At 37.1% G+C, this 21,785-nt stretch overlaps 3 protein-coding genes across 3 annotated transcripts; all 3 read left to right on the forward strand.

Moving 5' to 3' along the window:
- Nucleotides 1-9,996: 9,996 nt before the first annotated feature.
- On the forward strand, nucleotides 9,997-14,367 carry LOC114541175. The gene is made up of 6 exons (XM_028561162.1): nucleotides 9,997-10,023; nucleotides 10,178-10,513; nucleotides 13,548-13,683; nucleotides 13,763-13,878; nucleotides 13,983-14,191; nucleotides 14,325-14,367. Exons 1-6 carry the CDS (start codon nucleotides 9,997-9,999, stop codon nucleotides 14,365-14,367), a joined length of 867 nt encoding a protein of 288 aa, XP_028416963.1.
- Nucleotides 14,368-14,998: 631 nt separating this feature from the next.
- Nucleotides 14,999-17,629, forward strand: LOC114541161. The gene is made up of 7 exons (XM_028561148.1): nucleotides 14,999-15,186; nucleotides 15,303-15,344; nucleotides 15,502-15,636; nucleotides 15,796-15,868; nucleotides 15,950-16,001; nucleotides 16,136-16,268; nucleotides 16,829-17,629. The coding sequence occupies exons 1-7, from the start codon at nucleotides 15,115-15,117 to the stop codon at nucleotides 17,366-17,368; spliced, it is 1,047 nt and encodes a 348-aa protein (XP_028416949.1). The 5' UTR covers nucleotides 14,999-15,114; the 3' UTR covers nucleotides 17,369-17,629.
- A 791-nt stretch (nucleotides 17,630-18,420) lies between these two features.
- On the forward strand, nucleotides 18,421-20,799 carry LOC114541176 (uncharacterized skeletal organic matrix protein 5-like). Its single transcript, XM_028561163.1, has 6 exons — nucleotides 18,421-18,520; nucleotides 19,147-19,267; nucleotides 19,385-19,408; nucleotides 19,825-19,861; nucleotides 20,055-20,190; nucleotides 20,263-20,799. Exons 1-6 carry the CDS (start codon nucleotides 18,461-18,463, stop codon nucleotides 20,797-20,799), a joined length of 915 nt encoding a protein of 304 aa, XP_028416964.1. The 5' UTR covers nucleotides 18,421-18,460.
- The last annotated feature ends 986 nt before the right edge of the window (nucleotides 20,800-21,785 follow it).

A 21,785-nucleotide genomic window follows, 5' to 3' on the forward strand; every position in this document is an offset into this window, starting at 1 on the left:
ATGTTCCGGCAACTAAATATTCATTTTTTCTCGTAAAAAGATTGAAGGTGTCATTGGTAGACTTGAAAGTTTCAAACGGGCAGTACAAAGTTTCAAACGCGTGACCAATACTAAGTTGGCAAGCGTAACTAAAGGTAATCTTTTTATTGTTACGAAATCGGGATAGTCACAGTTTAAAAATTAAAAGGCTTTTTTGGATTATGATCTAATGATGTATGATTTTTTCTATATGTTTTACAACAGCCCACATTTTTTTGTTCTTTTAAGATGTGAAAGTGCTGACTCGTTCATCCTGCAAACAAATATGGATGAGTCAAAGGTATTGTAACTAAATACCAGTCTTTCTTTAGTTCCAAGTTCATGCACATCAGGTTCTTGGTTGTTTATGAAATATTAATTTTAAAGTATATTTTGTTACATCTGCTAGCAACCGTGGTAGTGGTGTTTACCAAATCAGCGTTGGACGAAATCAAGGGATGCACGTCTATTGTCATATGTCGTCAGTCTCAGGTTGTTCTGGTGGAGGATGGACGATGGTGATGAAAATTGATGGGAGCCAGGTAAGAATAACCCTGCATTATGCGGTGCATGTTATGCAGCTTATTCTACCATAGGTTTAAGGGAAGGTTGTAAGATCATTTTAATTCGTATCTATTCTTAGAGCACTTTCAGATACAGTTCCAGTTATTGGTCGAACAAGAACACTTACGCTGACTGGTCCTATGGAAGAAACGGAGGTTTTGACAACAGACAATATAAAGGATCAACATATTGGAAAACCTCATTCAAAGAAATTTGTGTCGCGATGAAATATCGTGGTCAACTCAGAGCCTTCTCTTTCTGGTACCCGGCAAAGTCCTTGTATCATCTGATCGCAGATGGTAACTATCGTCAAACTCACATTAGTCGCTCTCAATGGAGACAGCTCATCGTTGGGTCATCTTTACAGCCCAATTGTAATAAAGAAGGATTTAATATGTATTTTGGCACAAGATATGTAAGAGTTCGGTTGGGGTTAGCCGCAAATGAGCAAAATGACTGTGGCTCCCCAGACTCTTTCGTCGGCTTTGGAGGTGATGGTAATTTTCCATATTGTGGTTTAAAACAAGCTCCTCTAAACACCGCTGGTAACGTTGGTAAATGTGGAGCAGACAACGGAAATAAGAACGCTAGAGCAATGGGATACATTCTCGTCCGTTAAGCAAAACCTTTTCCATTTGGTTTTTACTTACAAGCTTATAGTATAAGGAACGAGTATTCATATTATTAGTATACAGATATGTTGTTTTTCCTGGTATAGTTGGACTTGATTATTGGTTTGAAAAAAAAATTTTGTGGTAGCATGTATGCATGTAAAAATAAAATTTTACAGATGCCTCTTCGTCTTAAATGATTCTTAACCATGCCTACTCGTCAGTGACGCCAGAATTGTTTTGATCACTGACGATGGAAACAGTTCATCCCTATCAATCATCTTTACAGCATCATTGGGGAGAGATTTACCACGCTCAGGGGCGCTGGCAAGGAAGAAGACAAGGTAAATTGAGTGTGCATACAATTTCAACGTGCAGGACTCACGTGCGCCAATGAAATTTCTGCACAGATTAAATCCAGCGCTCATATCAACTTACACCTCGACAATAGAAATTCGATATCCTGATTTTACAATCTCATCATTTGAGGAAATATTTAGCAAGGGTAAGATCCGAAGCAGTTTAAAATGAAAATATTGGCGGCAGTTTTAGTGCTAACCCTCTTTACAACCCTTCATGCTGTGACTGTAAGTACTAAAGTATAAACAAGGTATTTTATAATCATTCTAAGACGATATCGGAAGTGAGACGTCGATATTGCGTCATTTGTTGAAACTGAAAGGCTTAAAAACAATCATTCTGTGTTTGAAATATCGCAGCTCGTAGGTTCCACTGGGTTGTGCTGATTATGTTCAGCATTATTGGAGTGTATACTGTTTTATATTTTGAAAAAACGTATTTTCTATTTTTTTATTGTCTGTCATGTTTATAGGTGGGGGGATGATCACGCGACGCTTCATAAGACTGGGCTAAGAATCGAAACAAAAATATCTAAAATTCAAGTCGATACGATAGAGAGCGCCAAACTTTAGTTGCCATAACTTAGCTAGGATCTATTCGCAATCATGTTCAAGCAGAGTTGCGCGCAAATGATTTAACATCTTGATAATTGCTTTCATTTGCCTGTTTTCATCATCTGTGATTGGCAGGTAGTGGTTTAAAAGGGCTCTTTAGAAGAACAGACGACTGAAGTGCTAGCATTGTTGCATGGCAGTGTAATTAATTACAATTAAAAAAAGATTCTTTCAACACTGAAAAAGTCTCTCAACACTACAAATCGACAATTGTGACCTTTTCCCCTTTCTCGTTTTAAAGTTTAGTTATAGGAAACGACAATAAAAGATCTTAATACTCCAAGGTAGTCCACGAACATGCCTTTCGAAAATGCTACAACTTATAATAATTGTAACAACATAGTTCAGTCACTGTTCATCAACTGTGAATCACGGGTGCTTTATTAATGTACTTCCATCTTATTGTAGCAACAACAGGTCAACCCATACGATCCTGGAATTTGCACCGCAGATAAGCGAGGAAAGTTTGTGGTTGTGAAAGATAACAATGATGATGATAAAATCCTGGCTTGTGTTCAACACGATGGAAAATATCAGTGGGACATTATCAATGGTATTTATTCTGATATTATGATGGGAAAAAGTTGAAGTCTTCATACCAGAACTTGTATTATCGTTGAAGCTTTTGCTGAATAATGTTTTTCCTTTTATCGATGTGAATTGTGCTGTATCACCACGCTGTTATTGTTCAGGTCATTCGTATGGCAACTATTTTGATCCAGCGAAAGATTGTTCTGGTGTTGTGGACAATGTTCCAAAAGCGAAAAGCGGACCTTACTGGATCCAGACACGAAATGGTCCACAAAAGGTAAGGTTTTTTTTCTTTTAAAGACATTCACACTGCTTTTTCCAAGAAAGAGGTTAGAAAATTACAAATTACAAAACTACTTTATTGATTTAGTCATGGTGCGATGTTGAAACGGACAGAGGTGGGTTCTTGTTGATTGGCGTCAAAGACACACCAGAAACCTGGGCTATTCCTTCCAACGCTTCTTTCATCCACCCCCACGGTAAGCCAATGTGGTCAAGTGCATTTGGTGAGCAAGAAATCTTGGATTTCCGAGTTCAGATTTCCACCTCTAAAGATTTTCGCGATACACGAGCACACTGGTACGTAAATTGGTGTTGTTAAAAATGCTGTTTTTGTCTTGTTTTCCCCAGCGGATAAAGCTTTTTCACACGGCTCACGCTACTGTGTTCTTTGTATTTCCAAGGTATTATCGTTTCAAATCCCCTCGTATTCTATCGGAGCTGCTTATGTCCAACAAAGGAGGATGCAGTCATCGATACCCAGGCATTGGTGATGTCGCCTTCGTTAAAGATCTCATGACTGGAGAGATTGCGACAAGAAATTTTAAATGTTCGCGATTTGGAGGTGCAATTTCACCTGGACTAGGATGGGTATTAAAATTGTTGAAATCCTAATCGAGCTAAACCTTCACAAGCTGTAAAATATTTCATGACTATGTCGCCCAAAGTAGAATTCATGGAGTTCCAGGAAACGAAACTAACCTCATTTCATTTCAACAGAGTAAAATGAACCGATGTTTTAAACAAGATTGCACGGATGGTTTTGCATATATTTTGAATTATCATATTGATACATCAGGCTCGTACAGGTGATTATAAATATTATTACGTCGTCTTGCATTATTTGCTTTGTCATGGGCATTGTAAACAGGTTAGGAGGGTATTAAGAAAGTCAGGTAAGGGTGCCAAAGCCACGGCGGGGAAATGGTAGCTGCCCCACTGCCCTATGCTTAGAGAGGCAGGCGTGGGCAGCCTGTGCTATGAAATAGCAACACATACATAACATTCACAATGCGCCTTTTTGATAAAGGGCTATGTTGTAATTATGATCTGTAATTATGTTGTAATTATGATAAGGAACTACTGTACAATGCTAATATAAAGAGCCTCTTCATTCTTTCTTACATGATATAGCTACGGTGTTTTGTCTGAACGTTCCGGTATTCAGGACAATCAAACATCATTCATTGGCTGTGATCACGGAGAGGTATATTCGATAAAAGTCTCTAACAAGAAGAAGATTTACAATGTTGCAAAATTGAAATATTTTCCATTTCAGTGTTGTGCTTGTTTTGGTGCTGACAGTAAGAAGGATTACTGTGCTCCAAGATGTCAAGCAATCAATGGCGGGACGGTTTTGAAGAAAGAGGACAATATCACAGTTTGGTTTTGGATTCGTTCATCTTTACCAAAACGTGTTTGGAAAAAATGCATGGAGTTTAAAGAAAGAAACAATGCAGGGAAATTGGAAACATGGCGTGTGGAAGATGGATTACGAAAAAAGGTATAAGATTATAAAACATTTTTCCGAGGTACGGGATATACAAGGTACGAGAGATTGGTTTGACTAAATCAAATTGCATTTTTACAATTAAATCACAAGTTTGTAAGACCAGAAGGTTGATAAACATTCTTCTTTCTTGTTCATATTGTTTATAATATCACTTTACTATTTGCGTAGGGTCCTTGTTCCTATGGTGAAGATGTCACAATCAATGATGGGGTAAATTGATGGTTACAGCATGAATATGACTTGAGTCTTTTTTGCCTAGTGTTGGTTTAGTGTAGTTCACGCAGTTCTCCAAAATTTTATGCAGGTTGCAGTGGTTCCTGATGCTCAATCAATGAACAAACTCCCAAAGATAGAAGGACTTCTCTCCTATCGATCTGATGACAGGGAAATGTATTTCAAAGAAAGATCTCAATGGAAAGCTTTGGCCACTCAGCAGGATGTAAGATTTGTTGTGGATAAATAAAAATGGAAAGTTAAACATGCCCACAGGAAATGGTATCAACTCAGATTTGATTAATATGATATGAGATTTATGTGTTATCGTTCTGCATAAATTTACAACAAGATGGATGCAACAATCCCAGGCTGTTCTTTGTGAATGTCGTGGCAAATGAGTGTCAACTAAATATTCATTTTTTTTCCTCGTAAATAGATTGAAAGTGTCATCGGCAGACTAACTACTAGACTTGAAAGTTTTCAACGGGCAGTAGAAAGTTTCAAACGCGTGACCAATAATAAGTTTGCAGGAGTAACTAAAGGTAATCTTCTTTATTGTTACGAATTCGGGATATTCAGGGTTTAAAAGGCTATTTTTGGACCATGATCTAATGATGTATTTTTTGTTCCTTTAAGATGTAAAAGTGCTGACTCATTCATCCTGCAAACAAATATGGATGAGTCAAAGGTATTGTAACTAAATATATAAAGTCTTCTTTCAGTTCCAAGTTCATGCACATCAGGTTCCTGGGAAATTGTTTGTGAAATATTAATTTTAAAAAGCGAATATCTCAGCGTTAAAAATATATTTTGTTACATCTGCTAGCAACCTTGCTAGTGGTGTTTACCAAATGAGCGTTGGACGAAATCATGTGATGAACGTCTACTGTCGGATGTCGTCAGTCTCAGGTTGTTCTGGTGGAGGATGGACGATGGTGATGAAAATTGATGGGAGCCAGGTGAGAATTACCGTGGAAGAGACTATTTGATGTCATATGTATAGGTTTGAATACGGAGTGTAGGACAGTTTCACCTATATTTCGGATCTATTTTAGAGTACTTTCGACTACAGCTCCGGTTATTGGTCGTCCAAGACCACATACAATGACGATGACTATGGAAGAAAGGGAGGTTTTGACAACAGACAATATAAAGGATCAGCATATTGGAAAACGTCATTCAATGAGATTTGTGTCGCGATGAAATATGGTGGTCAACTCAGAGCCCTTTCTTTCTCGTATCCAGCATCGTCCTTGTATGATCTGTTCGCTGACGGTAATTATCGACAAACTCACGTTGGCCGCTCAAAATGGAAACAGCTCATCCATGGATCATCTTTACAGCGTAATTGCAACAAACAAGGGTTCAACGTTAACTTTGGGAACTCTGTATATTTGACAGTTCGATTAGGCATCATTGCAAATCAGGAAAGTGATTGCCACACTCCTGACTCTTTCATCGGCCTGGGGTAAAGGACGTTATGCACAGCACTGCACTTCCAGAGCACATTCTTTTAACGCCGCTGGCAATGTTGCCATGTGTTCACCAGACAACGGAGTCAAGAACCTCAGGGCAATGGGATACGTACTGGTCCGTTAAAAAAACTTCTTTGCCACCACCTCAAGTTAGTATAAATAATAACATCAGGGTGAAATGTATTAAATTTGGAATATTACCTTTGCATCTTTGCCGCCTTGCACGTAAATTTTACGTTGTAGCTAGAATATGCGACTGAAATTATATGTACACTTGTTATATGCCAGCATTCTGGTTGTCATACTTTGCCTTACTGTAGTTATTATATTTTACCAACACCTATATTGCCTGTAGCATATTGTAGGCACTTTTCATAAAGCTCCACCGTGATCACCTGCACAAATATAGAATTTCATCTTGTATGTATCTTTTAAATACAATAGTAATATTGCAATGCTGATTTCTCTTACATGACAGTAACACTCTCTTATTCTAAGACTACTCTTATTCCAAGTATGATTGTAATATAGCGATCTGAAAGTTCGGTTAATATTCCCACTATATTGTTATGCATTACAATCAACCCTTAGGCCTCTCATATTGCAAATATAATTCCTTGTACAGCTATTTAATACATAAAAGGTTTTCTACTGTTATTGGATTTAGTGCCGTATTCTTAACCGGCCTTCGTGAGCAAACTAGCACAATGTAAAAATTTACGGCATGTGAAATAAGCCCCTTCCCTGCTCTGACGTGCCAAGTTTCATCATCACTGATCTGAAGATATACACAGTATATACAATTTTAATTATTAAAAACGAAGGCAGAAGTAATAGACCTCCGAAGACCCTAATGTAAACATAATAAATAAAGATGAAAATTATTTTGTCTTTTGATTGGTCAACAGGCTGCGTTGCATGCTTCTCATGCATGCAGGTGTTTGATGATATTTGGACTTTGACCAACTAACTTGGCCTGACTCGTTCGTTAACTTTGGGTCTGTAATCAATTCTAAATATATGTTTAAATTGAAGCGCATATCCTAATTATACTAACTCTAATAAACATTTTCTAATATCACTTATCAAAGGGCACTGAAAACGTTCTAATTAGAGATAAACCGATGGACCGCAACACTTTAGGAGCCACTACGTTGAACCTATGTCAGTACCAATTAGGTCTGCATGTCTTTTTTGTTGCCGATAAATAACATTTGTCGTTCAAGCGATCGGCGGAAGCATTTCCCATAAATACTTGCAGTGGGTTGCTACTTTTTATATCGCTTTTCATCAACATTGCGACATGGCATTAATTTAAATTGTGTATAAAGAAAAGTAGCTAAAGTCAACAAATACTTAGAGAAAATGCACCTATAAAACAAAAACGACGCTCCCTAAATTCAGCAAATTTATTTATTCGAATGCGGCATTCGTCAGTCCGACGCTCGTCTTTAGAACTTTATTGCATTATAATCGTGCATGTCACAATATATCAGCATTACTGCTGGAAAATAACTGCTGTTCTGTATACATCCCGGCAGGCATTGAAAACGTATCCATTGTTTTGCTAAAAGTATAAGTGGCACATCACATTGCACCTGTTCAAAAAGATGGCTGAAGCAGTTTTCCTTTCATCTTGCAAAGGCTGGATGCCGCGTTCAGTTCATATTCTTTTAGGTTTATGGATTGTGGCAATTTTGAATGCTGAAACTTTTGGAGAACAGATCGGCGTTTGTTTCGATCTTTCAAAGAAAGGTGTGTTTTGTACAAGCGACGAATTTAACTAACTCTATACATGCAGTATGTCAGTATCGCATCAAATGTGGCATAAAGACTGACAAAATTAGACAAAAACACTTCTCTCGTCGTGAAGGGAATTCGTCAAGAAAGTTCGTATGGCTATATATCATATTACTCTCCAAACGAACGCCCTTGGGTCGAAACGTCGAAAAGCTTTTCTGTTTATTTTAGGCAGTTGTTATGCCACATTTGATGCGAAGTTGTTTAATAAAAATGCTGCCACGCTGCTCCCTGGTTATATTGGAACGTATCTACATCTAACTATATTCAGTATATTAATAACGTTAATAGACTAATAGTAATTGTTGTTGCGCTGTTAAACTGACGTAACTATATACTACATGAGCACTGCATGGAAGCAAACGCTTTAGAATATAGATTGTATATAGAAGTCAGGACTGAAAGGTGTTAAAAAAATAAGGAAGTGAAGCACGTTACACTTCCAGTGCGCCAAAAAATATAAAATCGAGTTCCTGTAGGCCAAAATTCACGGGTACTTTAGTCTTATATAATGCGTATACTACCGCATATAATGTGCATAATTAAAATGTGTTGCCAAACCTGTAATACTGGTTTATATAATTATTATGCATAAGAGAGCGGTCAAAGGTGAAGGGGGGGAGGAGTTAAATTTTTTTCAATTAAACTGGGGGTTTTGAAAATTGCATTATGTGATAAGTGGGTCTCTGGGGGACCCAAAAGGTTTTAAATATTTCGAGATTCTCCTACAAGCCCCCTCCGTTTCAAATGACAGGTCTTTGTCTGTAAACTTCGATGAAATAATTTATGAGTGTTGGAGCCACAACTATTTGCTACGTAATTTTTTCTATTTCAAAGATCATCGCCTCGACTGTAATGCATCAAGAATCAGGCATATTCACGTAGATTCTGAAAAAGATTGCATCACTGAATGTTACAAGGATGGAGACTCGTGCAGATCTGTAAACTTCAAAAAAACACAAAGTCTCCTGAAGAACCAAATTGTGAATTACTCAAAACGTCCTACTCAGAGGAACCAAAAAGAAATTTAATAAAAAATGCAAGCTTTGACCACTATAAACTTGTAAAATCAGATGAAGTAAGTTCATATCTGTTTAAACTGCATGTGTGTGCATATAAAAAAACAATCCTTAATTAAGTAATATAATCATTGCTCAAAAATGAGTGACGTGAAATTTGATGAAGTGTAGATGAACCATCAACCATGTGATAATGATTTATTATATAGCTTTCAAAATCCTGTATTCTGATTGGTTGACAAGCGTAAAACACGGACCGCGTTCCGTATATTCCGTATCTGGACCAGTATCCCGGATGTCTCATGCAGTTCAGCCATATAATAAACCGATTATTGACCTCGCTTATTCTCTCTGTACTGTGAAAATATGAGATATGTTTATGTATTTCTAGAAGCCAACAAATCGTGTTCCATCCAGTCCAAAGCCACAGGCAACAAAACCGCAAGAAGCAGGTACGACATGCGGGCACTTGTACTTGATAATTTAATCAAGGCAGTAAGAAATTGTGATCATGCAACAGCAATGTGCAGTTCTAAAAAGTGTGTTCTACACACAGCAGTGCTTGAGTATTATTGCAATACAAAATTTTGTCGCAAAACTATATAAATATACGTAATATCTGTTCAATTTGACAAATATCTCCACCCCCCATAAAATAGTCTTCAAAATAGCGCAGTAGTGTTCATAAACAGCGCCACTTTTTTGCATTTTAAATATGTGGAAGTGCTGACTTATGCATCCTGCGAGCAAATAAGGAATCAAAGGTATAGTATAACTTCCTTTAGTTCATTCAAATCAGGTTCATGCTTGTTAATGAAGAAAATTTATGCAAAGTGGATCCCGAAAAACGAAAATCTCAGCGTTAAAGTATGTTTTGTTATATCTGCTAGCAACCCTGGTAGTGGTGTTTATCAAATCAGCGTTGGACAAAATCAAGTAATGAAAGTTTACTGTCAGATGTCGTCAGTCTCAAATTGTTCTGGTGGTGGGTGGACGATGGTGATGAAAATTGATGGAAACCAGGTGAGAATTACCGTGGAAACTATTATAGATGACTATATGATGATGCAGTCTACTTAAGGTTAACGTATCTTTTTAGGGCATTTTAGTTGCAGTTCTCGTTATTCGTATAAGTTTAGTGGAGTTGTGAAGGATAATTTTAACGAATTTATTTTAGAGTACTTTCAGATACAGTTCCAGTTATTGGACAGACAACACCACGTACAACGACGATGACGATGGAAGAAACGGAGGTTTTGACAACCGAGAATTCAAAGGATCAACATATTGGAAAACTTCATTCAATGAGATTTGTGTCGCGATGAAATATGGTGGTCAACTCAGAGCCTTCTCTTTCTCGTATCCAGCATCGTCCTTGTATGATCTGATCGCTGACGGCAGGTATCGTCAGACTCACGTTGGCCGCTCTCAATGGAAACAGCTCATCCATGGATCATCTTTACAGCACCATTGCAATAAAGAAGGATTTAATATGTATTTTGGCACAAGATATGTAAGAGTTCGGTTGGGCTTAGCCGCAAATCAGCAAAATCGCTGTAGTTCCCCAGACTCTTTCGTCGGCTTTGGAGGTGATGGTAATTTTCCATATTGTGGTTTAAAACAAGCTCCTCTTAACACCGCTGGTAACGTTGGTAAATGTGGAGCAGACAACGGAGATAAGAACGCCAGAGCAATGGGATACATTCTCGTCCGTTAAGCAAAACTTTTTCCATTTGATTTTTACTTACAAGCTTATAGTTATAGTATAAGGAACGAGTATTCATATTATGATTAGTGTACAGCAGTGTTGTTTTTTCTGGTATAGTTGGATATGATTATTGGTTTGAAAAAAAATTCGTCGGGTATAGCATGTATGTTTGTTTGCAAAAATGAAATTTTACAGACCCTTAATTCTTCCTCTTATATGATTCTTAACCATGCCTACTCGTCAGTGATGGTTGGTAAATGTAAAGATTGCCAGAATTGCTTTGATCACCGACGATGAAAACAGTTTATCCCCATCGATCATCTTTACAGCGTCATTGGGGAGAGATTTACCACGCTCAGGGGCGCCGGCAAGGAAGAAGACAAGGTGAAGCATGACTGTATACGATGCGAAAATTAAGCAATAATTTTTTGAATACCTTGCAAGTAAGTCATTTCCTGGGCTGTTTTTAACTTTAGATTAGACAATCTACGCACTCTGGAGGTGGTCATTTAAATATTTTAAATATTTACTAAACGATGAATCCTGCTTTCTTTGATAAATCGCTGATATATGTCACATATAACCCGTGAAGAGCATGAAAAACTCCATTCCATGAGTTGGGATTTTATTCACACTTTAGTGTATAAGAATAAAGTTTTGAGGCAGTAAAATCATGTGAACATTCTTTCTGAAGACACAGTACATAATCTCTTTTGTGCGGTCCTATTGTAATTAAAAATCTATTAATTCAATTTGGTGGGTTGCAACATGCTTATTATATCTTCCTTGCTACATTAAATTCCCACCAGGAAACGGATGCTCTGCCAACTTGAAAGACGTATCATATTGTGTTGTCTGCTTAAGCTAAAAAGTCACCTTCACTTTAATTCACTTTAATTCCTTGTATTTTATTTACAAAAGCGCTTCATTGAATAAAAACGATGCAAATGTCCATTGCACTATTAAAAAAGTAACAAAATATACCATATCTGGCAAATGCGTTTTGACGTGATAAGTGCACTATTGTTTACCTAACACGAATAATCTTGCTTCAGCAAAACAAATTCGTCAAACATCTATTGTAATGCATGGATATAATTGATCGTTGAGTAATTTTTCTTATTTGCGGTGAGTTTTAGCAAGAGTGAAGACTAACTTTTTTCGATTAAAGAAGTTGAAATAAAAATGAGGTTGCTGTCAGCTGTGCTTGCCACAACTTTTGTGTCAAGCCTTTGTGCTGTAAGTACACATAAGTTTATTACTTCACTAATTTGTGCACGCGTATAAAATACGTTAATCATTGTATCGAATCAATTTATATATTTATTCCCTGATCATTAGTCAAACAGATTTTCATGGCTGAAACGTTCAAACATGCATGGACAAATACTGTTATGGCTTGTGCTTAGTCGATTTTATGTGCTCGTAATCTTATGTAAAGTTTCCTTGGTACTTCTCATTCTTGCAATTGAAGGGTTTGGACGCTTATATAACTATATGCTAGATTGTTTGCATGTGGGATTATTATTTTAGCGAAGCAAAGCGTTGCACCTTTGTTTTTCAGACTTGCATGCTTTCGTCAAACCTCTAAGTCAAAGTGATACCGCGTAACTTCGGGTCATTTATATATAAGTAGAATTGTAGAAGTGCATCGACTATGCCTGAAACAACTTATTATTTAGTTAAGTTCATACATCTAATTAATTATTCGTTTTAGAGCTGATAGAGTGACCTGGAAGTATGAAAAAGTTTTTTTTCCGGTAGGGTCAAAATATACGACACGGTATCAACAAGAGATGATTTTTCATAGGGTCATCGCTTCATTGCAAATATTTTGAGCAATGAGCCTGCGAAACTTTCCTATATGATTGCGGATGCATCAATGAACACAAAGCTAGAACAATATAAACTGATAGAAATAAAAAGGGCAAACTAGCTCGCCTTTTTGCATGGTACTTTACTAGTGATAATTAAATACGTGTATTCCAGTTCGAAAATAAAGTTCTAATTTGATTTACCTTTCCTTTTGAAGACACTGGGTTATATTAGTGTAATCTCTACAGACACGGAGACATCTTGCATTAAAAATTTAAGGCAATGTACTAACTATTAGCGACTTTCCAAAATGCAGGAATACAAAATTAGGCCGCATACAATCCTCTTCTATGGACAGTAGACACATCCAAACTGCCGAAAACGAATTTGAAGACAGTCTTTCTTATAATCTTTCTATTTTGTAATTCGTCTTTGTTCGCCAGAATATCATAACAAGCTTAATTTCAATTTTCAAGCTAATTTGAATATGCAAATCTTAGGAATTTTCGCGGCATAGAACATAGCATGCAGGCTTATACACTGCGGAGCAGGAACGAATATACAAAGAATGCGGGCGCATGGAAACCCCAAAGCCTGGTTAGACATAAGTCTGGTTTCCATTTAGTTGATATGATCGTGAACAAGTCATTTTCACTGATAAGAAATAGTCCGAATGTAAATTTGTCTTTATTTCTGTATTGAAATCGGTCATTGTTGACAGTAAAATACATAGAAATATTCTATTACATCAGCCACCTTGACATGCTCATTATGGTAAAGGTTATTTTGTAACTCTCGACTTAAGTAAAACAGGAATTGTGTTAAAGTATTAACTAAGTAAGTAAATTAGCTTGTAGGTACACCACGTAAGTATTTAATCCACTGCAAAGCTTTCGGTCCGTTAACCTGGGCCTTCATCAGTGCAAAATGAATTAATTTGTGGTGTACCTACAAGCTAATTTGCTTATTTGATGTCACCATGCAAAATTACAAGAATATTAAGTAATAACTATTAACACAACAGGTCAACCCATACGATCCTGGTCTTTGCACCGCAGAAAAACGAGGAAAGTTTGTGGTTGTGAAAGATTACAATGATGATGATAAAATCCTGGCTTGTGTTCAACACGATGGAAAATATCAATGGGAAACGATGAATGGTATTTATATATTTTATATAACATATGCTCAAATGGAAAACAACAGAGTTAACTGGATCACCACGCTATTATTGTTCAGGTCACTCCTATGGCAACTATTTTGATCCGGCGAAAGATTGTTCTGGTATTGTGGACAATGTTCCAAAAGCGAAAAGTGGAGTTTACTGGATTCAGACACGAAATGGTCCGCAAAAGGTAGGGTTAATAAAGTGGCTACTTTATTTTTGTTTATTTAGACATTCACATTGATATCAATCACGAAAAAGTTAGAAAACTAGTAAACAACTGATTGATTTTAGTCATGGTGCGATGTTGAAACAGACGGTGGAGGATTCTTGTTGATTGGCGTCAAAGACACACCAGAAACCTGGGCTATTCCTTCCAACGCTTCTTTCATCCACCCCCACGGTAAGCCAAGGTGGTCAAGTGCATTTGGTGAGCAAGAAATCTTGGATTTCCGAGTTCAAATTTCCATGTCAGAAGATTTTCGCGATACACGAGCACACTGGTAAGTAAATCGTTGTTATTTCAAATGCTGTTCTTGTCGTCTCGTTTTTCGTTGAGCCACCCTGATGCTGTTCTAAATAGCCTACAACGGTTCATGTTTCAAAGTGACCAAGGTTTCTCCCTATATTTTCAAGGTATTATCGTTTCAAATCCCCCGCAAGCTCTCGAAATTGCTAATGTCCAACAAAGGAGGATGCAGTCATCGATACCCAGGAATTGGTAAAGTTGCCTTCGTTAAAGACCTCATGACTGGAAAGATACCAACCAAAAACTTCAAATGTTCGCGATTTGGTGCTTCAATTGCGCCTGGACTAGGATGGGTGTGTAAAATTACTGATATTCAACAATACCAAAAATGCAACCAATGGAGGTCTTTCGACAAGAAAAGACACTAACCTCACTTTGTCCAACAGAATAAGATGAACCGATGTTTTAAGCAAGCTTGTCAAAAGGGTTTTGCCTATATTTCTAATTATCATGTCGATACATCAGGCTCGTACAGGTGATTATAAATAATTATGTTCGTCTTGTTTGATTTATTCAGCGGTTTTTTCAGCCTTCCCAAAGTTAGGCTCTATGACGCAACGCTATAAGTCTATAGAACTTCTTCACTTTTCTTACATGATATAGCTACAGTGTTGTGTCTGAACGTTCCGGAATTCAGGACAATCAAACATCATTTATTGGCTGTGATCACGGAGAGGTATATTCGATAGGGCTCTAACAAGACTTGCATACAGTGTTGCAACACGGAAATATTTTCCATTTTAGTGTTGTGCTTGTTTTGGTCCTGATAGTAAGAAGGATTACTGCGCTCCAAGATGTCAAGCAATCAATGGCGGGACGGTTTTGAAGAAAGAGGACAATATCACAGTTTGGTTTTGGATTCGTTCCTCTTTACCAAAACGTGTTTGGAAAAAATGCATGGAGTTTAAAGAAAGAAACAATGCAGGGAAATTGGAAACATGGCGTGTGGAAGGTGGAGTAAAGAGAGAGGTATGATCTGTGATTTAAAGAATGCAAACGAAACATAATAACAGCTATTCCAGATATGAGGTTATTCACAATAGCTCTCCATCCAGCGAATGTTGTGTTTCATTGCTTATTTACAGGGTCCGTGCTCACATGATGAAGATGTCACAATTAATGATGGGGTAAAATATTTTTTACGGTATAAATGTAATTTAATCTTCGCTTGTCAACTAAGGAATCCCAAATCCTGTGCCTGGGAGTCTGGAATCATTATTCCGCTCTGACCGGACTTTTTTGGACAAGTGAATTTATACATGTCATGTCTGGATTTTTTTGCAGGTTGCAGTGGTTCCTGATGCTCGATCAATGAACAAACTCCCAAAGATGGAAGGTCTTCTCTCCTATAGCTCTGATGACCAAAAGATTTACCTCAAAGAAAGATCTCAGTGGAAAGCTTTGGCAACTCAGAAAAAGGTAAGATTTGTCGAAAAATAACAATGCAATCAAATGCAAGATGGATGCAAAAATTCCAGGCTGTTCTTTGTGAATGCAGTAGAAAAATATTAATATGTCACTCATAGCTAAAGTGTTATGTTCCGGCAACCTAATGTTTCATTTTATTCTCTTTAAAAGATTGAAGGTGTCATCGGTAGACTTGAAAGTTTCAAACGCGTGACCAATACTAAATTTGCAAGCGTAACTAAAGGTAATCTTTTTATTGTTACGAATTCGGGATGATCACGGTTTAAAAGGCGTTTATAGGATGGTGATCTTTTGCTCTTTTAAGATGTGAAAGTGCTGACTCATTCATCGTGCAAACAAATATGGATGAGTCAAAGGTATTGTAACTAAATACAAAAAGTCTTCCATTAGTTCCAAGTTCATTCACATCAGGTTCTTGGTTGTTTATGAAATATTAATTTTATAAAACGAATATCTCAGTGTTAAAGACATATTTTGTTATATCTGCTAGCAACCGTGGTAGTGGTGTTTACCAAATCAGCGTTGGACGAAATCAAGTGATGAACGTCTACTGTCAGATGTCGTCAGTCTCAGGTTGTTCTGGTGGAGGATGGGCGATGGTGATGAAAATTGATGGAAGCAAGGTAAGAATGGGCCTGTTCAAACTTAACTCACTGTAAGATTGATCGATCTGAGATCGATCTTGTTTGTAACAGAGGTCAATTTCGCAGGCGTTATAATTATGCAAAGCAGCCTAGTTTTCCTCACAAGCCGGGTGGGTGTACGCCATCTGTAAAGTAGGTCTTAATTACGAACTATTGCACTATTGCCCTGCAAGTGGTGTCTGAAACAATGGGTTGACCTTTTATATTCCATCTCAAGATATTGTTATCCTATAATATTGTAAACTAGTAAACCCTTGAAACCTAGTTAACCACTTCAGTAGTTATAAAAATTCCTTCAAGAGCCATGTCAGTCAATTTGTATCGAGCAAGGGCCATGTCAGTCAAGTTGGTCGACTTGGATCGATCTCAAAGTCTTACGATTGTTCACATGCACTTAGCTCGCTCAAAGACCACCATTGTTAACTAGCCCTTTATGATGTAATTATAAAAACTTGTAGGTCTGAAGGTCAAAACTGATTTTTGGTCTAGGTTTAAAGGGGGGGGGGGGGTGGAGGATAAAAGTCTACGTATCTATTTAGAGTACTTTCAGATACAGTTCCAGTTATTGGTCGAACAAAAACACTTACCATGACAATAACTATGGAAGAAACGGAGGTTTTGACGGCCGAGAGTATAAAGGATCAGCATATTGGAAAGTTTCATTCAATGAAATTTGTGTCGCGATGAAATATGGTGGTCAACTTAAGGCCTTGTCCTTCTTGTATCCATCATCGTCCTTGTATGATCTAATCGCAGACGGCAGGTATAAAGAAACTAACATTGGCCGCTTGCGATGGAAAAAGCTGATCTTTGGATCATCTTTACAGCGTAATTGCAATAGGGAGGGACTCAACGTGTTCTATGGCGGAGCCACTGTTAAGGTTCGGTTGGGAATCATTGCAAACCAGGAGAATAACTGCCGCAGCCCTGACTCTTCCATAGGCCTGGGTTCTAACGAACGGCCGTATGTTTGTGGGAAGTATCTATCTCCTTATAACACCGCTGGCAATGTTGCTTCGTGTTCATCAGACAACGGAGACAAGAACTTGAAAGCAATGGGATACATACTGGTCCGTTAAATGTACAACGCTCGGATTTGATTAATACCTTTCGTCAATGGCAATTAACTGAAATTTTGAGTATAACTAGTAGAGAAGTAAAAGCTTGTCATTCTCGCACTGAATTTAGCATTTTGATTCCTTTTTTCTAAATCTTTAGTTCATATAGCCTGGGACATCGTTTACACCTGCACGTATAATCTCATCTTGTAACTTGAGGATAAAACTGAAATATTAATGCCATGTTATCTGGCTCGTTGATCTAGAAATAAACAACTTTTTGCAAACAATGGACATTTGTGACGTTTTCTGACTTTTTCGTAATATTTACCATGCGAAATTCACCGTGCGAAATTGTCAGGGGGGGCACGCGAATAATTTGAGCCAAATTACTCAACTCTCGAGAACAAATTGCCCGACTTATAACTGATTTCAACAAACATTTTACAGAATTTCGGTGGAATTTGATAACAATTCGCCAACAATTCGCCAACTTATTTTCTATTGGGTTTTTTATTTCAATATTTCAATTTTGTTTTTCGGCTTTTGCATTGTGCCAGGGCGTTTGCCAGAAAAGTTTTACGGTAACCAGGAGCTTCTATGATTTACCAAATATTTGTCCGTTGATGAACGACCAGATATCGTAGACGTAAATTACGACTAGGCAACTAACTGGCAGTGAAAGAAGACACAAAGTTTGCACTAGATGGATTATACGATAAGAGTTAACGTTTTGAATTCGTCGAAGAAGACAATTGAACTCGTTTATTGACTAAATCAAGAGCTATCAATTAATGAACTCTATCACTCCCACACAACATTTATGAAATATATATCCTGTCAAGTCAAGGGCAATTCCAATTAATTACATTCAGTGCGGTTCAATCAATCATTCTTTTCCGTTCGAGAGTGCAAAATGATAAATTGAGTAAATACAATTTCAGCGCGGGGCTAGCGGTACGCCAATGAAATTTCGGCACAGATTAAATCCCGCGCCCATATCAACTTACACCTCGACAATACAAATTCGATACCCTGATTTCACAAATCCCGTCATTTGAAGAAATATTTAGCAAGGGTAAGAAGCCACATTCCGATCTGAAGCAGTTTAAAATGAAAATGTTAGCGACAGTTTTAGTGTTAACCCTCTTTACAACTCTACATGCTGAGAATGTAAGTACTAGTATAAACAAGGTATTTATAATCATTCGAAGACGATATCGGAGGTAAAACTGAAAGGCCTAAAACAACCATCCTGTGTTTGAAATAACAAAGCTCGTAGGTTCCACTGGATTGTGTTGATTATGTTCAGCGTTATTGGAGTATACACTGTTTTATATTTCGCAAACGTCTTTTTAATTTTTTTATTGTCGAATGTTTATAGTGGGGGGATGTTGTGAAACAACGCAAAAACATTACGCGTCAATGCAATTTATGAAATAATACACATGTTGCAGCACCACCCTTTAAATGTTGATGTGAAAAGCAAGTCTTGTCATTTGGAGTGAGACTGAAGAAGACAATTAAGGAAGCTTTATACACAGTACCAGACGAAGATTGACTCAACCATGAGATTTGCGGCAGTAATTACAGCATTCTGTCTTATCACAACGCTTCATGCGCCATGTTTAATAATTATGTACAATATTGATATTGTGAGGATTAAAAGATTAAATGCGTTTTGTGGGGATTTAATTTGTTATAATTGTAAAAATAGTATAACAGATCAGTTATTTTAAATTTAGTAAATGCACAACCGGCTCTCCAAAGAGATTGTTTTTGTTGTGCCTTCTTTTTAGAAGGACATTCTTGGAAAGCAATATCTGAATGAATTAAAACGCAAGCAGATTGAAGATGGTCTTACAAGCATCAACAATGCTATTATAAAAATCAGCCATGATCTTACAAAGATCAAAAAAGGTAATGGGTGATTGCTAACCATAATTATAGACACGCAGAAAATAGCGCAATCGCGCGATCAACGCGTATGAACATCCTGTAGAATACACCTAATAATATTCTTTTTTTCGTTTTAAGATGTTCAAAGGCTGACATGCAAAGGTAAAGAACTCTGATTCAACCATGAACAAACCTCACTCTTAAGAATTTCGGTAAAACGGGCAAGTTTACCATTGGCAAAACAATTTTTGGCTCCTATAATTGCTTGAGTTCAATCTTGTTCAGGCGTATATAGGTCTTGAACGAAATGCCACATGCAATTTGAGATGTGACTACCTTTTGGAAACGCCAATAAAGAAATTTCATGAAATGTCTAAACTTTTGGTCTTGTTTTCCACACGTTTGGAGAGTAGCTGAGAAAATCGGCGAAGAATTGATGAGAATATAAAAGATATTCACACATGCATGCAAACAAACATCTTAATGTGGGTTAAAATTCAGATCCTTGTTTTAAAGTATTCTTTTAATTATTTATTATATAATTCCACTTGTTGTTTCCATTTCTAAATGTGTTGCAGAATTTAAATCATGCAAGGAAATATTTGATAGTCAAAGGTATGTGTTATGATAATTGGAAAATCGGCCGGGAAGCGTCTACCACAATCGTAGCTATCCTTCGCTTATCATTTTCAAAAATTACTCCATTGCTAAATCAGTAAATTCCTATATTTTGCACTTCATTTTATGTATATAAACATAGGTTTTGCATTATTGATAAAAGTTGAACAGATTATATTTTGTCTTGAAGCAATAATACCGCAAGTGGTGTTTACGAAATCAGTGTTGGTTCGAACCAAGTGGAAAGCGTCTACTGTCAGATGTCGTCAGTCTCAGGTTGTTCTGGTGGTGGGTGGACGATGGTGATGAAAATTGATGGAAGCAAGGTTAGAGTTGCCCAGTTTGAGGTTTATTCTTAGTAATTATATCCATACGAGTTTCTTTCAATCTCTTTATAGAGTACCTTTGGATACAGTTCTGGTTATTGGTCGTCCAAGACCACTTACAATGACAATGACGATGGAAGAAACGGAGGTTTTGACAAGCGAGAGTTCAAAGGATCAGCATATTGGAAAACGTCATTCAATGAAATTTGTGTCGCGATGAAACATGGTAGTCAACTAAGAGCCATCTCTTTCTCGTACCCAGCCTCGTCCTTGTATTCTCTGATCGCTGACGGCAGGTATCGTCAAACTCACGTCGGTCGCTCTCAATGGAAACAGCTCATCCAAGGATCATCTTTACAGCATAATTGCAATAAAGAAGGATTTAACGTGAACCCTTCCAATTATGATGGAATACTTCGGTTTGGCATCCTTGGAAACGAGCAAAATGAGTGCAACTCTCCCGACTCTTTCCTAGGCCTGGGTGCTGATGAGCAGTTTAGGTATTGCCTCCCTGGACCTTCTCTTAACGCCGCCGGCAATGTTGGTACGTGTTCATCAGACAACGGAGAAAAGAATATTAAAGCAATGGGATACATACTGGTCCGTTAACTGAACAAACACATCTTGGATTTGATTACTTTCCTTTTGTCAAAGCCAATTAACTGATGTTCTTATTATCACTAGTATATAGATTTGAAAGGTTGTAACTTTGCTTATTATCACTAGTATATAGATTTAAAAGGTTGTAACTTTGCCTTATTATCACTAGTATATAGATTTAAAAGGTTGTAACTTTGCTTATTATCACTAGTATATAGATTTAAAAGGCTGTAACTTTGCTTATTATCACTAGTATATAGATTTAAAAGGTTGTAACTTTCCTTATTATCACTAGTATATAGATTTAAAAGGTTGTAACTTTCCTTATTATCACTAGTATATAGATTTAAAAGGCTGTAACTTTGCTTATTATCACTAGTATATAGATTTAAAAGGTTGTAACTTTGCACTAGTTCTAGTATATTGCAAGCACTTTTCATGAATCTTTGATTTAGATGGACAGCGGCACATGCGGAATTTCTTGTAACATGCATGAAGATGAAACGGAAATATTATCTTGATCTATAAATAGACATTTTTGGGTCGCAATTAATATCTGGGGTATTTCTTTTTAATAACTACCATGATTGACCACGCAGGAAAATTGCATCAGACTTCACGCTTCTTTGGATCATACTATAGCAATGTCAAATTCCCAGAATTGAAGCTTCTATGATTTACGCCAATATTCGTCTGTTGATGAACGACTACATCTTGTAGAGGTAAAATAAAACTAGCGACTATATAACTGACAGTGAAAGACGACACAAAGTTTGCTGTAGGAGGATTGTACGATAAGAGTGAAACTAGAGTTGAAAAAACGATAGTGTTTTGAATTGCATAACGCTTTGAATTCGCCAAAGAAGACAGTAATATCTGCGGCAAAACCAGAAAATATCTTGAACTCGTTTTTTGGCTCAATCAAGAGCTCTCATGCCTCTCAATTAACTTTGTCATTCACATACCATATGTATGAAAGATATATCCTGTTGACG

Source organism: Dendronephthya gigantea, unplaced genomic scaffold (genome assembly GCF_004324835.1).
Source record: "Dendronephthya gigantea isolate DGI-Jeju-01 unplaced genomic scaffold, DenGig_1.0 000271F, whole genome shotgun sequence".
NCBI lineage: Eukaryota > Metazoa > Cnidaria > Anthozoa > Malacalcyonacea > Nephtheidae > Dendronephthya > Dendronephthya gigantea.

What these genes read in the sequence shown, in the direction of transcription:
- LOC114541175 (XM_028561162.1), top strand. Translation starts at nt 9,997, where the DNA reads ATGGTGATGAAAATTGATGGAAACCAG. An exon ending in TGAAAATTGATGGAAACCAG is followed by an intron (nt 10,024 to 10,177) that starts GTGAGAATTACC and finishes AATTTATTTTAG; the next exon opens with AGTACTTTCAGATACAGTTC. An exon ending in TCAATGGGAAACGATGAATG is followed by an intron (nt 13,684 to 13,762) that starts GTATTTATATAT and finishes ATTATTGTTCAG; the next exon opens with GTCACTCCTATGGCAACTAT.
- LOC114541161 (XM_028561148.1), top strand. Translation starts at nt 15,115, where the DNA reads ATGGAGTTTAAAGAAAGAAACAATGCAGGGAAATTGGAAACATGGCGT. An exon ending in ATGTCACAATTAATGATGGG is followed by an intron (nt 15,345 to 15,501) that starts GTAAAATATTTT and finishes ATTTTTTTGCAG; the next exon opens with GTTGCAGTGGTTCCTGATGC. An exon ending in ATTTGCAAGCGTAACTAAAG is followed by an intron (nt 15,869 to 15,949) that starts GTAATCTTTTTA and finishes TGCTCTTTTAAG; the next exon opens with ATGTGAAAGTGCTGACTCAT.
- LOC114541176 (XM_028561163.1), top strand. Translation starts at nt 18,461, where the DNA reads ATGAAAATGTTAGCGACAGTTTTAGTGTTAACCCTCTTTACAACTCTA. An exon ending in CAACTCTACATGCTGAGAAT is followed by an intron (nt 18,521 to 19,146) that starts GTAAGTACTAGT and finishes CCTTCTTTTTAG; the next exon opens with AAGGACATTCTTGGAAAGCA. An exon ending in TCAAAGGCTGACATGCAAAG is followed by an intron (nt 19,409 to 19,824) that starts GTAAAGAACTCT and finishes AATGTGTTGCAG; the next exon opens with AATTTAAATCATGCAAGGAA.